Source organism: Ctenocephalides felis, unplaced genomic scaffold, assembly GCF_003426905.1.
Source record: "Ctenocephalides felis isolate EL2017-DRISC unplaced genomic scaffold, ASM342690v1 CF-g0.4_SCAFFOLD_01886, whole genome shotgun sequence".
NCBI lineage: Eukaryota > Metazoa > Arthropoda > Insecta > Siphonaptera > Pulicidae > Ctenocephalides > Ctenocephalides felis.
The window spans coordinates 181,096,282-181,114,763 of record NW_020538040.1 but is presented as its reverse complement, the minus strand read 5'-3'; the positions used below and the strand labels follow the sequence as shown (position 1 = coordinate 181,114,763).

The window sequence follows — 18,482 nt, the reverse complement described above, 5'->3', positions numbered from 1 at the left end:
TAAATTATATTCTTATATCTCCATTAATATTTATATTAAACTTAGAATCGACTAAAATAATATGATATAATATTAAAATAATACGATATAATAGTGCAAAAATATAGATCACAAACAAGCGAGTTCTTGAATTATTTCTTGATCAAAATAGTAATAAATGATATTTGGACCTATAAATCTACCACAAATATACATTATTATAATGTGATGGACTTCTTATTACTTAAACATCATACTTTATATATAGGATAAAAGGATGTATAGATAGTTGGGTATACATATAATAAATATTTAATTTTTACATTGATAATTAGTCAAAATTTCTAATAAATACTCATCATTTTACTTATTTATCTTAACAGTATTAACAGCAATTCATTAAATAACGAGAAAGTTAAAGGTACTCTTCACACGCAAATTGACTGCGCCATTATTAAATCCTTAATCATTTAATATATTAAAACATTACAGAAAATATATATTAAACATCATACCTCTACAGACAATAATTTCAGTAAATGTATTATAGATAAAGGGATCAATTCTGCCGCATAACAGACCAATGTTATGGCAAGGCTATGTTATGAAGAACTTTCCATACAAATTCGTTCTAAATATTGACAAAAGCCATACGGTTTCTGTGCAGTCAGGTGATTATCTCAGGTTGTCAGATAGAAAACATAACCTATAAACCGCAAAAATGTAAAAAAACGATGTTAGATAACAGGGTCTTTTTGACTCAGGTTCATAACATACGAGTGACGTTGCAGTTTATGTGCGAAGCGCCTGAATGCACAGCAAATACATGACATTTTGAAAGTATTCAGTATGATTCAGTAGCATAATGTATGGAAGTTAGAGCGTAACATGGCCTTGCCATAACATTTGTCTGTTATGCGGCAGAATCGGTCCCAAAGTTTTCATAGTTATAACTAAATGTTACCATCATACTGCCTTTTACACACAAAGTAGAAATTCAAAATGCATAGGAAATAGTATTTACAGGAGGTAATATATAGGGTGACCCACAACTCAACGCCAAGAAATGGAGTGACAGGATTGTAAAAAATAGACAAAAAATATTCCAAGCAGTTAAACGTTATGAGCCTTTAAGTACAAGTGACCTAGAGCTTTGGTCAAGTTGTGACTATTTTTTGGTTATTATGGTTAATTTTTATTATTTTTGTAAATTTAAACTGTGGAACCATAATCATGAGTGGCATTTCTAAGACCTCAGTCACAAATAATGACAATTGCTCCAAGTTTTTTAATATCAACCCTTTCTACTCGCGAATTCCGGAATTTATATGTATTTTGCCGCCGAAACGACGGCATCTGAGTCAAAAGGTTTAAGACTATTTGTTAAACTATGGGTTTAAATTTTCCAAAATTTGTCGAATTTGAAACGCTCTTCTTTAATAAAATGTACTAAAGTGCCTTGGCAATTTTATTAAAAGTTCGATCATTTAATCAGGATTGTAAAATAGTGCAATACCCATAAGTTTCATAAAAAAACGAGTAAAAAAAATGAAGTAATTCTTTTGCCAACCAATTTTACTGTTTCGTCACTATATGTCTCGCTCACTCTTAGCAAAATGTCCATTATCCATCTCTCTCATCATTAGCATTTTAAGCAGTTTGACCTAATTTCTAGATTTTACCTAAATGTCCATAATTTTCAAATTAAATGGCATAATTTTTTTCTGATGTTTCTCGTGGTTCATTGATTTCAACCAATTGTCACCGCCTTTTGGCTTACCGTTGAATTCTGGGACACCCTGTATATATATATGAGTTCGAACAATCGGAGGTCAAATCTGTGAAGATTTTATGGATTATGTATTGAAGCTTAAATATTTCACTGAACTATAACGGTCGATTCTTAAAACTTATATTTAGTCCATACACATATCAACATCTTCAGGATTCAATATAATGACATACCATTTAAAAAAGTATAAAATTCAAACATATCACCGCATTCGTTTCAAAACACAAAGTGTTCAAGCATTTTAAACCAACACAAAAAAATTATATACCCTTTCGATCAATTACAATTTCATACGCCAAATGATAACTATATTTAACACAATCAAAGAGGTAGACATGGGCAACTTTAATGTTATCCTAAATATAGATCAAATATAGAATACTTCGTTGATTGGTAATATTCTACATACTTGTATATTGCTGAAATGTTCAAATGCAAGTATAAAAAAGCAAAGGAGTTTGATTTGAGAAAAGCGATTTAAAATATTTTGATAAAACTGTATGTGGTTCATAATTTTGGCATAGGCAGATTCAGCATCTAATGAACTGATTCTGCCGCATAACAGACCAATGTTATGGCAAGGCTATGTTATGAAGAACTTTCTATAATGAATATTGACAATCATGTGGTTGCTGTGCAGTCAGGCGTTTTTCTCAGGTTATCAGATACATAACTTAACCTGGAAACAGCACAAATGTCAAAAAAGCGATCATATGTAACAGGGTCTTCCTGACTCAGCTTCATAACATACTAGTCACGTTGCAGTTTATGTGTAAAACGTCTGAATGCACAGCAAATACATGACATTTTGACAGTATTCAGTGTGATTCAGTAGCATAATGTATAAAAGTTGGAGCGTAACATAGCCTTGCCATAACATAGGTCTGTTGTGCGGCAGAATCGGCCCATAAATCTGAAAATTTTAATTTTTTTTAGACCAGCAAGTACCAGATTATAATGTGCACTTTTACAGAGGGAACAGTAATACAATTATTATTTATTGCTACAAAACAAATGACATTACTTATAGAATATTGGCACGGCAAGACAAATTAAAATACCAAAAAAATTAAAAAACTTCCAAATCACTTTATATGAGGCTATAGCAACCTTAGTAAAGGATTTCTTGTTGGTGTCCTACCGTGCTATTGGTGGATTGTTACAGTGGAGCTAAAACTAAGCCCAATATCTAGTAGATATTAGGCACTGATTATTATAATATGTTACAAAAACATTATAGATTAAGTAGTTTATTTAATTAGAATTGCTATATTACTATAATAATTAAACTTTATTAATGTTCCTAAACCAATACCGCAGGTTTCGTCCAAACAATAATACGTTGAAACCGCTTTTGCATTTTTTGAATTACTGTTAATCAATGATGTACGGTAATTTCAAGTAATCTATGAAAGATTAAGTAGTCAGACGATACATAGATGCACATTCTTATATATACAGGAGTAAAATTTACTTGCTTAATAGTATGTAAAATTTAAATATCTATACTTCAAACTTCAAACTTATACTTTGGCAATCTTTGTTCAGAAAATAGAGTAACTAATAAAGAATGAATTATTTTTTTCATGATTTTTATTATTAAGGTGACCATACTTCCAGGAATGGCGGGACAGGAAAATCACATGGACCATGATAACTTTATTAGATAATTTGGTTAAAAATGTATCGAGGAAACGTAATGCATCAATGAATTTTCTTTTGCCAAAGTTTATGGAAAAACACAGTTCTTTTGTGTCATACACATATGACTGACATAGCTCTATATTGAAACTTTTTTCTCGATGTATTGTATTAAGGTGCAGTCCAGTCATTATAGTAAGTTCATCTCGGAGTTCGAGATACCCAGGTGTAAGTCTGTAAATATTTGTATATTGACACCCCAAAGTTGTCTCAAAACCTACATATGGTATTGACACCATCTATAGGTTTTGAGACAACTTTAGGGTGTTAATATACTAGTATTTACAGACTTACAGCTGGGTATCTCGAATTCCGAGATTCTTACCGAATTTAAGCTTAAATGACTGGACTAGTGACCATATGTCCCGGTTTGGGCGGGACAGTCCCGGGTTCCACCTTGTATCCCGGATTTTTCTAAAATGAGTATTTGTTTCGCATTTAGATCTTTTGTCCCGAATTTTTGAAAATTAATAGGTAAATTTCCAAAAATTATGAAAACAAACGAACAAGTTTTAATTTTTCCAAATTTTTTATGAAGAAATTTTAATAGAATTCCATACAATGCACAAAAGCAAAAAAAAAAATATTACATATAATGTATAATGAAGTTCTTACTAAAAATCGGCAATTCTGACTAAAAAAAATTCATATAAAAAACTGTTTTTTTATTGTATGCTTAAATATGCATTTGTTATTCTATAGCCTCCCCCCCTTCGTCCCGGATTAGCATAACTAAAAACTGCCGTCCCGGTTTTGACTTAAAAAAATATGGTCACTCTAATTGTAGTCGTGTGTGTCAGGCATATATGTCTCAGTAGAGTGATCCTTAATATGGACATTTTTGAATTTCCTTGCTCCCAAAGGCTCAAATTCTTCCAAATTAATAAAAAAAAAATCCTCTAAATGTTTTAGCTCTTAATATTGTCTTTTAGATAGTCTCTAATCTTACGAGCTAAAACTTTTAGAGAGTTTTTTTTATCAATTTGGAAGCATTCGGGCTCGCTCGTAGGTAAGTGGCTAGAACGACTGGACCTGGATCAGAGGTCCCGGGTTCGATACCCACTTCGAGCAGCCTGTTGTCAGGCAGCAGTGACAATGATTTTCACTTGAAAATATAGATAGCAATATGTTTCCAAGTGAAAATAGCCCTAATACGGCATTGCTGCACCAATTAAGAAGTCATCACTATTACAATAATTGTAATAATAAAATTCAGCATATAGAGATGAGACAACTGTTTGGGTTGCCATCTATAATAAAACAAACGTAGTTTGTAAGAGATTCATCACACACAAAAAAATTGGAAGCATTCAAGCCCCTGGGAGGAATAAAATTCGAAAAGGTTAAGGACCACCCTAATGTCTCATATGGCTCATCATAGGTCAACAAGTATAAATGGTGGCTCATGCAGAACTCCTAAGCGTCAGAAACATTTGACCAACATGTCGATTAACGCGCGAAACTGCCAAAATATAAGTTTAACGCATCTGATAACTAAAACCAAGTCCACAAAACCAAACTTTCTCACTTTATTCCAATTATCCATTCCCCCTAAACCTCGGTGCTGTGCGTTTGTATGCGAACCTTCTTGACGCTGCCGTTCCTTCCCATGACGGGCGACTGACCAGAGCCCGAGAAGCCAGGATTTGGAATGCCCAGGCCATTGTTATTGCTGGCCCTGGGTTTCTTGAGCGATGATCTCAATGGGGATCGCGTTATGGAAGACTCGAGCATCGAACCGTTGGAAGAGGCCGCCGTCGTTGTCGTGTTCATCGACACCAGACTTCCGTTGTTGTCACGCGGGTGGTACGGCTTGCCACTGGCGTCAGTCATAGAAACGCCTGCTCGAATAAACGATAATGGTAAAAGACTTATTAGATATTTGAAACATGGAAATTTAAAGGGGTATTTTGGTCTAGAATTTAAAAAAATAGTTTTAGTTTTTTTTATATTTTTCAAAGTTTAACTATTTAAGGGGCACACCTAGTGTGATAACCTAAAAAAAGGTCATTTATGGCGATTAAAAAAAAGCTAGTGAATCCATCTATTTAAAATTTTGAGGGTATATTTATACATGGTTTGAGAATACACAGTAAAATTTTTGAAATAAAATATTAAACATTTTTGAAATGAAACGCAATCTCCGGCGGCACCAAAAAAAAGGTCCTCCACTGCTGGAGTGATTGTAGCTTTCTCCGTTGATAAAACATAAAAAAAATCTCGTTAAACTAAAACATATTGTCTGTACGATGACTCTCGGGCAAACTAAAAAATCAAAAATTGACAAAATGGCGGCATGCAGAAAAAGTTAAATTTTTTCCAAAATTTTGATCGTTTTTGGCCTGCCAAAATTCGATTTTTGATCAGATCAAAAAACTGGAGGGTCATCGTATGAAGAACTATATAAAGAAGATGCAAAAAAATTTGATAGCGATCGAATCATTTGTCTCCGAGTAATCACTCCAGCAAATTCGAAAAATGCTGTTTCGAGAAAAATGCGTTTAAAGATAAAATGATCGTTATACTATATACTATATATATACTCTTTAAGTGGCTGTGACTAAAAAACTATTTAAGATATCGATTTAAAATTTTATTATGTTATTTAAAGGTATTTTAAAGGTATAACCTATCGAAATACGGAAAATTCGATTTTTTGAAAATTTCACACTAGGTGTGCCCCTTAATTTGAAGAAACCTCTATTTTTTCTTTTAAAAAAACATTTATTTGATTATCGGTATATAAATCTGCGGATAAGACATGTCTCTTTTTGCAAGAACTTAAAAACTATTTATTTTCTAAAAAAATCACTAAAAATCAATTGTTCATTCACTAAAAATTATATAAAAAAAATGAGTCAACCATTATAAGTACATGAGTACATAAAATTATTATAAAATGCAATAAATGAAAAATAAAGTTCTTCTAGAATTTTTTTTTAGTTCAGATTATTAAGATAGTATATAATGAGTAAAAACATTAATTACGTTTATATTCATTTTTTCAATTCTCTTATAATCATGTAAGTAATCATTAGTGCATAACAGAAGCACAAAATCATCTTCTTTATTAGAAAAGTTAAAAAATTCTCTATTCATTTAAATTATGAAAATCATAATCAAAATTGAGATGAGGAAGGTAGAAAACTAATTTCCCTAGATTGCAAATTATTAACTTCTTTTATCCTCGAGGGCCATATCAGCAAAAAAATTATATACTCAGCAAAAAATATATTCCTTTACTACTATTTTATCTGAAAGTTTACTCATATTTTATCTACCAAAATATGAAATTCTAATAAATTTTTGTTTACCCGGTCGATGTCTCTGATCACGAAAACCAGGATTGTTAAACGTGGTAGAATTATCGCCTGATAGATCAGGTCCTGATGTTGGATCACCACCTTTCCGGCGTGAAAATAAGACGTCGTAAATCGCCAGGATTAAAAGCACGAAAGTTAACACTATCAGCACAATCTGAAAAAGGAAAAAAAGTACATTAAATAAATCATATGTGAATCAAGATACAGATAGAGATAATTGATACCAATAATTAAAAAAATAAATATTTTTTTTACTTATTATGTAAATATGTTTTACATTAGGTATTCAGTTATCTAACAACAATTTATGATCTGCGAAACCCGTTCGAGAATACGCTATTATTTCGTCAAGCACATAACACGCTCCATATAATATTTTGATTTATACTAATTAATTAAAAAAAATATAATAATTAGTGCCTTTGCGTGTATGAAATGTACGATATATATACAATACGATTTATTTTTTGTGCTGTAAAAATGGGTGTATGTGAGACCGTTCCGTTTTGATGGAGCGTTTGACCTATACAAGCGTTTACCACGCATGAACAACTCTTTGTTTTAGCATAATAAAGGACCGAATTAAGACTAGTAGTACATATTTTTTAATAAATTATTAGCTGAAGATAAGTATTTTAAATATGATCAAATCAAATAAAAATGGAAAATATTTATGAAAACATTATTATTTCCATACATTTCGAAATATGATCCTATGTAATCTACAGTTGTATTTTTATTAAATAGATTTGAGGATCAATTATTATGAGCTATCAGGTTGGCAACTAAGTAAGTACGGTTTTCACTTTTAGATGGTTTCATTGAATTTTTAGGTTTGTTGACGTAGTCCAAAAGTAAACAGTAGGCACTGTAATATATAAACTGTCAATCTATAAAAAAGTATTTTTTATCAATTGCGTAGTTTTCGTTTGGCGTTCGTTGAATGATGGAAAATCAAATCAAATCTCAAATTTTTGTCATATTTCAGCATTCAATTTTTGCAAAAGTACAAGGGCATCTTAAGCTCACAAGAAGGTATTCTTATGGTGGCGAAGCCTTGGTCAAAATTGGTTTGACAAATTTTGTTCTGGCGATTTTTTACTCAAAGATAAAAAACCCTCTGGTCGTGCAGTTAAAGTTGATTACAAGGGTATTGTCCACTTTAAACTATCATAACCAAACGATTAATTCTGATGAAAAAAGCGGCATCACATATCTTTATCCACATCCACCATATAGTCCTGACCACTTAATTACTTTTTATTTAGATCTTCACAAAACTCCTTGAATGGTAAAAATTTAATGATTATGATGGTGTCAAACTGTACCTGATTCAGTATTTTGCTAATAATAAACAGAAGTTTTATAAAAGTGGGATAAAAATGCTGCTTGAAAGATGACAAAAAATCAGGAAAAAAATGTCTTTGAATTTCTAGCAAAAATCCACACTTACTTAGTTTTCAACCTAATATATGCGTAAATATTTACTTCAATCTTTTACACCAGATTACGTGTCTCACTGAGATAGATTAATAATATTATTTATTTACAATTTAATGTTTGATTATAAAATATACTTCTTTTTTTTGCCGCAAGTATTTCATTGTCTGCTCCCATAGAATTTTTGGCTGATTCAAATTTCTTACCATTCAATTAAAATCGTATACAGTTCTTCAACCTATTAACTACAGGTTACTAGAACATCCACGGTGTTACAGGTCAATCATCGTAGAGTAATATTGCACCTTATTGGCCTAATGACCCACACATTGTGATCGAATTAATAGTCAGTAATTGAATAATTGGCACAATTAAGCCGGAACGAATATGCAATGTTGTTTTTATAGGACACGTTGTTGTGTTTTGCATTCACAGCCACTTTGATAAATTAGATGACGAAAATGAATAGATCCACGAATAAAATTGATCATGGAACACCCAACTACTCGAACAGGCTAATTAAACATATTTTGTTCAATGGTAACTGACCTAATTTGACTAGTGATCTTGACTAAATTGCATTGTAAAATTTTGTGCGTTACTCATTCAATAAATTTTTAGCTCAATTTATAGATACATTTATAAATGTATGTCTATGTACAATAATAATGTATTTTGCTGAAATAATTTTACATTTGATGAATCTAATTCATCCCTTAACATTTAACTTTATAATTTGTTTTTCACTTTGAGGTTTTTGGCAAACAAGTTCAATTTTTATAAGTTACTTTATTTATCTAAATGTGGGTCTGGTTTTGTATTCTTTTATGTCAGAACTTTGCGATGTTATAATATTTTTAACTATGCAGCTTTTTTAGGAAGCAACCCAACGGTTGGCCTATCTGTTTGATATATTCGCATTATTAGAATTTCACTAATATGATTGATTTCTTCAAGTTGATGTAGCATTGTCGAAATTTAGGAGTTTTCATCTATATTTTTCAAGTGAATGTTTTTTATTTAAAAAAAAAATTCTACAATTTTGTGACAATTGTAATAATGTACCTCTATTTTTTTATTATTTCAAGATTTTCTCCCACTGATTGATGACATATATAGTGCCGAAACACTCCAATAAATAATTTACAATATTTTTTTTTTTTTAATTAAATCGCCGGATTGACCATTATACAATAACAAATGCTTCAATGTCGAAAAAACAATCAGATAAATATATTGGATCAGAAAAATATGTATTGGATCTATCGATTTGTGTATATTGTGTTGTGCAACGAAATTCAAATAAATATAAAATAAGAAACTGGTTTTTATACATAATTTATTATCGACGTTTTGGAACTATGTACGTTCCATCCTCAGAACAGCTGACAAAAATATGGGCGTAATTAGAAGAAAAACAAAAAAACTTATTTTATAAAATACTACAAATGTAACAGAACTCTAATTATTATTAATAATTAATAATTACTAGGACTTGTGACAAGATTTAAGTTCTTCCAATAAATGAACAAAACTATCCAGGCAATCTAGTTACATAAATATTTAATACAAAAATTATATAGTTGTTCTAAGGTAATGCAATATTAATAACTTCAGTTTGTTATTTTCTCTTCGATTAAACCACATACCCCTCAAATGAAAAAAGTAGTTAGCAGCATGGATAGTAAGTTTATCGTTGTATAGTATGCCATGTCATGATCGTCAGGGGTAGAAAATAGGTCACAACTTCGTCTAAACGGAAACATAGGGGATGGAAGTCCGGCATTTTTTCCGGACAATGACAGCTAACGAAATGAAATAAAAAACATGTGTAAATCACACCCATATATATATTATTATTTCAGATTAAATAATGCTATGGTGTATCATTAACCCTAGTTTCCTAATGAGTATTTTGTATAGACGACATTTTAAATTTCAGCGTCATGCATATAATTTTATTTATCAAAATCGTTCAAACAATGATTTTTAACCAACTTACTTGAATGTAGAATGACTCGCCTCTCGTAACTTCAAATCCATTATTGTCACGATCATCTGTTTGTAGAGCGAATAGACACGCAGCCACAATTGTCAATAAATCTGAAACAATTGGAATTTGCAATATAATTACTACATTTTAGTGAAAGACTCAATTATTAGACTAATGGATAAATCATATATTCGAATTCGTGTAATAAAAATAAGGTAATAAATAAACGAAATGACAGCAATTTGCAATTTTTGTACATATACGTACGTAATACATATACGTACATATACGTAAATGTTTCACATATATAGAGTTTCTCGTACTTTGATGTTCCAATTATCAATTACTTGGATTTAAGCATAGTGTAATATTTGAGTATTATTTATTCAAGTATTTTTTTATAAGTAGCTGATAATAAGATCAAATTAATCGTAATTACGATACCCGTAATATTTATTATTTAACATTTATAGAGAAGTTGATTCAGGCATAATACCAAATTTATTATGCTACATCCATACGTTTCAATCTTCGTCGAGATCGTTTTTCAGTACAAAAAACTAAAATATATTCTTGAAAATATTACAATCTTTAGTGTAATATTTTACTTTAATCTTATTATTTGCTAGCTGCAGAAATAAACTTGAAAAAATAACACTAAAACATTACATTATGGTAAAATCCAAATAATTATTATATGAACATCAAAGTAAGATAAACTCTATATATATATGACCCGACAGACGTTGTCCTGTACCCACGTCTACAATTTTTTAATATCCTATACTAATATTTACCGTTTACCTTAAAATAATAAAATGATATCGTAGGGACCGAATTGCATGTATTCATCTTTAGTTTCCCATTTGTTTAAAAGTATTGTCCCCTTTTAAAAGTATTGTGCAAAGATTAGTAAAAGATGTAATGAAATTATATATTTCTTAAATTATATTGAAAAAAAAATAACTATATTGAAAATTTCATATCTGAATCTTGTGTTGGCGCCCCCTAAGGCGTGCGCTTGTATTTTTCGCATGCGTCGCATTCAAGGTATAACCGGCCCTGATTATTACTGAATTTCATATATTATGTGAATTATTCAATCTGCAACTTATAATATTTTAATTTCTGGCACATCTCAGCCGCTTTTTGGCAATAATAATGTAGACATTTCTTTTGTCTTATTCATAATCATGAAGTTATTATACATATTCTAATATCATCTAGGCTCTTAAGTAAATTTGAATTTTTGGCAGATGACAGTTTTCAAATATTTTCAATGACATGCCGTTTTTGCAATTTTTTCTATTTATTTCTACAATATTACTATATTTTTATAATCTCATACATTCTAAAAAATTCCCTTAACAAGCTTCAGAAAGATTTGTCAAAATCTGAATAATCGTTTAGGAGGAGAATAGTTACATACATCATTACAGAAGAATTTTATATATAAGATATGTGAAAAATTTGTTTTAGTACAAAAACTGAAGGAACGTTTTTGGGAAATATTTGAATTAAAAATACTAAGACAAATACTTGAATAAACAATACTAAATCATTTCACTGTGCATAAATCCAAGTAAATAATAATTGGAACATCAAAGTAAAAAAAACTCTAAATATATGTAAAAAAATTGTATAAGTACAAAAACTGATGAACCGTTTTTGGGAAAATATTAGTTTTGGGAAAGGAATCAACATGAAAAAGTCAATATTTCATTCAGTTTTTAACCATAATTATACATATGATCAAGGAATATTTTACAGTCACGATAAAAGCTGTAAATTGCTGTTATTTCGTTTATTTATTACCTTATTTTTTTAAGTAGTAAGTGTTGTAAAAATAGTTCTGTTCTTGAACTTATATATTTGCTTCTTGAACAAAATGTTGTTATATGTTGTTATATTTATTTAACAACTCATACAACTTTTATTGATGTAACGCATGATTATTAGAACTCAACGTATATATATATATATATATATATATATATATATATATTAATTGTTTAATATGAACAAAACAGCACTCAGATTTGTTTAACACAACTTTATTTTATGATTACAGACGTTTCGAGACCATGGTGTGTCTCATCTTCAGTGTAATTTCAAAAACAGTTACTTATATACTACACATTCTTTAATAATTTATTTAAATTTCATTTAATTTTTGATATACAAAATATATCAAAATAGTTGGTGTTTTTTTGTATATCAAAAATTAAATGAAATTTAAATAAAGTATTAAAGAATGTGTAGTATATAAGTGACTGTTTTTGAAATTACACTGAAGATGAGACACACCATGGTCTCGAAACGTCTGTAATCATAAAATAAAGTCGTGTTAAACAAATCTGAGTGCTGTTTTGTTCATATTAAACAATTAATATTCGTTCCACTCATATCATAAAATTCTATATATATATATATATATATATATATATATATATGTACTATAATGAATTAATGTTATGTTAAATAACACATCTTGATGGCTTACTTAACCTATTTCGATAGAAGCTATTGTTAAGAGTCAATAGTACCCAGAATTGCTTAGAGACTACTTGTGTGTGACTAATATTAGCAAAGTATATGCAATTTTCAATTCGCACAAAATTTACATAAAAATGATAATAAAAATAAGTGTGAATGAATATGATTTTGCGTTACGTAATTGCCAGTATCTGTATTTTTATCCATCTCTATATTTTTACACAGGGAAAAATATATATTTTAAGAAAACATATTGTAATAAATTTTTATCAATTTATTACAATTAATTATTCAATAGTATGTTAATAAAACCAATTGATTTTTTATTTCTCAAAATGCAATTACAATCTATTTTTAAAATAAAAAAAATTTTTTATTCTCTCTTTTATTTACAACTGTCCAGTAAAGGACATTTAATAAATTTGTGGAATTTACAATTCAATAGTTGTTTTTCCATTAGATATAATATTCACAATAGTTTACTGATAATTATATAATTTGAATTATTTACTTATAAAATAATGACTAAGTTATTTCAATTTTTTATCAGGAGAATTGATGACTTAAATCCAATTATGAATGACCGTATGTAATGTCAAGACCAAAATAGAGTTTACCCATTAGTATCCAGGTGACTTTTACAAACATAAAACCAATATGAAACCAAAATTAAATTATTTGCGGTTGACATAATGCGTCACTCAAAAGGAAAAACCAATCATATAGAAGATTTTGCAACATTGCATACATTATGAAGATCGATTCCGTTATATTAATGCATAGTTTAAAGATTGATATTTGTTGTTTTGTGAGATTTGTGATAATTTGAACCAAAAATTTGAAAATATTTCTATCTTTTTTTTTATTTTTTTTTTAACAGCAATCAGAACCTAACGTCCTATGAGCTGTTGGGCTGAAACTTCTCCTTACTTCGTATTTTTATAGATGGTAACCCAATGGTAACAATGGTTTAGATGGTAACACAATCCATCCACATTTGATGATTTTTGTTATTAGAATTAATCTAATAGGACTGACTTTTTTTATTGGTGCAGCAATGCCGGGCAAGGGCTATTTTCACTTGGAAACATATTGTTATTTATATTTCCAAGTAAAAATCGTTGTCACTGCTGCCTTACAACAGGCTGCTCAAAGTGGGTATCGAACCCTGGACCTCTGATTCAGGCTTACCTACGGGCGAGCCCTATATTTCTATCTTGACACAATAACTGTCTTTGATTAACTAACTTCCATGTATAGTATCCGTATACACCAGATAACGACCAAGTTGAATGACAAAAAACCTCATTTCCTAGTATGCCATAATGATGTGATGCCGACGTAGCATCTATAGTGACTTTTGATAAGACGACATATCGATTTACGTGACCTGATACTGACTGTGAATACTGACTGTGAATGAATACTTACTCGAAAGCAGGACTATGGCTAATTTGAGGACGACCAGCACGTAATACTGACATACGATCTTGTCCTTGGACGTTATCTGGGCTATCTGCAGAACACTCAGGATGCTGAATACACCTAGAAGAACAACACTCGTCGCGGCAACCAAGCCTGCAATCCAAACTGCCACTGGAAAAGAAAAAAAAGGAAGATTATTGTGGGGGGTGAGGACAAAACATATATTTATGAACAACGATGGCATTTGTAGCGATAGTTTTGGTAACCCTTGAGGGACGTCCATTAATCACGTGAGCTTTAAGGGGGAAAGGGGGTAGGGGGTTGGCAAAAAATTACGGAATATCACGTGGGGAGGGGAGGGTCTAACAAGATATCACGTGTATTCATTTTTTTACCTCAATTTAAAAAAACCCAAAACTTTTTAAATAAAATTCACAAATTTTACTATATTTTTCTAGGTACTAAAAATACACGTGATGTTTGGTGAGGTAGGGGGTGGTTTATTATATCACCAAGTATCACCAAAAAAGAGAGAGGGGGGATAAAAGCTTAAGAAATTGCTCACGTGATTAATGGACGCCCCCTTGACAGTAATCAGTTAATAATAATATTCGAACAGCAATCAGAACTATTCTCAGTGGTCTGTCTGTCTATGAGCTGTTGTGATGTATGAAAAATTGAGAAATTCACACAAATAATGTAAAATTGTTCTCTATTGTACAACATTCTATTTTAAACGTTTTGTTTTTTATTTTCTTGTGAAGTGCAATCAATTACTTGTTTTATAGTTACATATTTCATATGTTTTATTAATTATTTTTTATAAGTAACTTTTAAAATGCAACCAAATTTAGGTTGTCCACTCTAGTTGTGATTATACTTTTAAATATTTAAATTAGTAATTTTGACTAAACATCAATTTTAGTGATACTTTATATTTTTGGGCCTGATGATGCCCAGGGCAGTTTTCACTAGGAAATAAATTTTGATCTCTATATCAAAGTGAATATTGATATCACTACTAATTGATATCAGGTTGTGTTGTATAAATTTGAAATCATGTGAAGGCAACTTTCATTTTCATTTTCAAATTCAACAATTTTTAGCGTGAATCATTCGTGTGCTTCATTTTAAAGCTTCTCATAACTTTTATAAAAACATTTTATTTGTATTAACAAAATGAAAAACCGATAAAATTTTTGTGAAGGCAATTCTAGCGGTTTCAGAGATCCAATGAAAAACGCCATTAGGTGAAAATGAACATTAGCATATGTATGCTAATTATGCCTGGTTCAAATTATCAGATATTTTATAGAGATTTTAATGATGAAAACAAATTTTGTTTACGTTTCTATGGGTTCCGTACCAATGTTTATCCGTAAGACTACGACGCGGCGCTTGCGCGCTTCAATATTTCTTCTCTACGCAGCTAACGCAGCGCGATTGCTTTGAAAAAAAGTTCTATATATTTCAAAATATAAACAAAAATCAAATTTTACAAAAAAAGTCAATTTTTTTCAAAAATTTCAAAATTTTCAAAAATCTATTTTTTTCAAAGTTTTAAAAAACATTTTGAATTTTTTTTTTAAATTTTGATTTTAGACACGGGAAGCTCCAACAATTTGCCTTAAGGCACGATGCCATATACCACTAGTTTATTGGTCATGTTCGTGTCTTTGTTCGGTAATTAGCCCAAAATTTCCAGATTCAAGTTGTTCCTCTAACAACCTGATATCAAGCAGAGCTAATATATAATTATATTATATTATCGATTTAAATATGGCACAGTGAAAATAGCCTTGATATTTTAATATCACATCGCTATTATAAATATTTAATAATAATGTCATATCGAAGAAAATTGAAAACCATTGTATTGCCTTCTAATAATGTTCGATTATGAAAAACTACATCACAACAACTTATAGAACACGTAGGGGGCGTCTATTAATCACGTAAGGATTTCTAAGGATTTTTGAACGCCTCCTTCCCCTCCGGTAATATTTGAAATTACCCCCTCCTCGCCTACACAACATCAGGTGCATTTTTAATATACCTAGAAAATATCGTGCAATTTTTTATTTAAAAAAAATGGATTTATTTTAAATTGTGGTAAAAAATAAATACACGTGATACCTTACTAGAGCACCTCCTCATCTACATGATACTTCGTATTTTTTGTCAAACACCCCCTTCTTCTTTAACGCTCACGTGATTAATAGATGCCCCCACAAGAACAAAGTTTTTCTCTTAATTGTAATCACACAATGGTTGTTTGCAAATAAAGAAATTTCATCAAATCCCCCTAAGATATGATATCATTTGAAGTGATTCGAAACACATGATATCGTGTAACATCTCCATTCTGAACGAGAAACCACAATAATCTTCTCGTAGGCTCCAGTAGATCCAGATACATCCGGCGGAACGAATTTAACGCTCGTTGTATCGTAGTTCGGATTTGTTACGCAACGGCCCCGGCGGGAATATGCGCGGTTACGCGAACGTTGTTGTCACTTTATAATTGAATTTGACGCTCATTCCGCGGCTTTTGCATTAAATATTACGCAAGAGGAGATGCCCCTTATGCCGTTGAAATATTTATCACATTTTCCGCGAAGAAAAAGGACCACCACCGATATCCATTAAAGTTGAGAATTTTTTAATAACAATATTCGTAAGTAGAGGAAAAAAGATGAATAATCAGTTAACACCTTGACCCTTAGGGAGCCTCTATTAATTACGTGATCGATTTTCTAACTTCGATTTTAGGAACTTTTTACCAGCAATATTTGAAAGTAGAGGGCAAAAAATGTATAACCAGCCACCACCTTGATCTTTATGACTTTTCTATTGGGAAATAAATGACAAAGTTTAAAAATCCATAACAAAAGTATTTTCTTGCGTTGTTAGTTTTTTGGTTGTGAGCACTGCTGCTTAGTTTTCCAGACCTTGATATAATTTTTAGTATATGTTATTTAATTGTTTTGTAAAATATGTAGTTAATCTTAAGTTAGATTCAAAAGTTTTTTCATATAACCTTTATGAAAGCTTACATCTGGATGGGAAAATGAGACCATCCAAACCTTCACCCTGGCGAAAGTGTAAATAATGAAAATAACAAATCAAAAAGTAAATTAAGTTAAAATAAGCAACTTTACAATAGCAAAATTAAATAAATAGTTATTTCAACTCTGCTGATGAATACCTTGTTGATGAAATACTAGATCAGAGTTAATTACAGTATTATCTCTGTAAAAAATGCACCCTTGAAATTTATATTTTGCATTGTTTAAATAATGCAGCTATTATTTTGTAAAAACCCTTTAAAATTGAAATAAAACATTGGACATGTTTGCCTTCTGGCCGTCTCAATGTAGGTCACCCTAGGGGTTAAAAGAACCAGGTTATAAATTTTTGAATAACAGCAAAAACAACCCATTTCTAGAATGATAAATTAGTTGGGATTTTTACTGAATATAGTCAGATAGTTGCTTGTTTCATATGTGCTATTTGTCATGATATAATTGTTTTGGTTTTCACAATATTTTTTTTTATTTCACCATATAATTTACAACTGTCTTTAGACGACATCTAGTTACTTCTATTTCAAATACAAAATACATTTGTTTGGTTTTTTTTATACAAAAGGAAAGGAAAAAATAGCGTAAATAAATATATGAATAGATTTAAATTTAAATCTTATCTCTGTTACAAAGTTTTTATAGATGTGTACAAGATGATTTTAAAAATTCAATTTTTTTCGGAAATATAGCTGTTTGATTACGATAATCCTCCTCTTTTGAAAGCGTTTTTCTCGAAAATGTCTTTATCGATACGGTACCCACAATTTCTCAATTTTTACTGGACCGATATACCTGAAACACTGATAATTCTCTCCAGTATAAACTAATTTTACGATTATATCTCATTTACTACTTACTCCGATTTTTATTAATTAAAAAACGAGAATATTAAAAAATTATCGAATTTTTTTTTCAGTAAGTCATGCCCCTAGACTAAAATACCCTCGCTTCTTCGAAGACAATCTAACGGTTGGTTCTCTATTTGATACATTGTAATATTAGAATTTCTCTAATACTACAACAATTATGATTTTCAATTTAATGCAGTGATTCCAAGAAAAGATTATTATTAAAGTTAGTAGTAGCAAAATCCAATATATTTATTTCCTTTGAGACTGAAATATGAAAGAAGAACTTTGTTTGATTGCAGTACTCGAAAATAGGAAGATGAATACAGATTCTGCAAATCTTCTAAGGTCAACATTTTTTTCTTTATACAGAACTGTCGAATGACTAGTATTGTAAAT

At 30.2% G+C, this 18,482-nt stretch overlaps 1 protein-coding gene across 1 annotated transcript in view; it reads right to left on the bottom strand.

The window, feature by feature from the left end:
• Window positions 1-5,018: 5,018 nt before the first annotated feature.
• The window catches only part of LOC113378280, a 30,095-nt gene continuing 16,631 nt past the window's right edge, over window positions 5,019-18,482 (bottom strand). The window contains exons 3-6 of the mRNA XM_026618806.1: window positions 14,156-14,320; window positions 10,238-10,338; window positions 6,787-6,949; window positions 5,019-5,313 (exon numbers count right to left, since the gene is read on the bottom strand). Coding sequence (XP_026474591.1) covers window positions 5,024-5,313; window positions 6,787-6,949; window positions 10,238-10,338; window positions 14,156-14,320 — 719 coding nt within the window. The 3' untranslated portion in view covers window positions 5,019-5,023. The remainder of the gene's footprint in view (window positions 5,314-6,786; window positions 6,950-10,237; window positions 10,339-14,155; window positions 14,321-18,482) is intronic.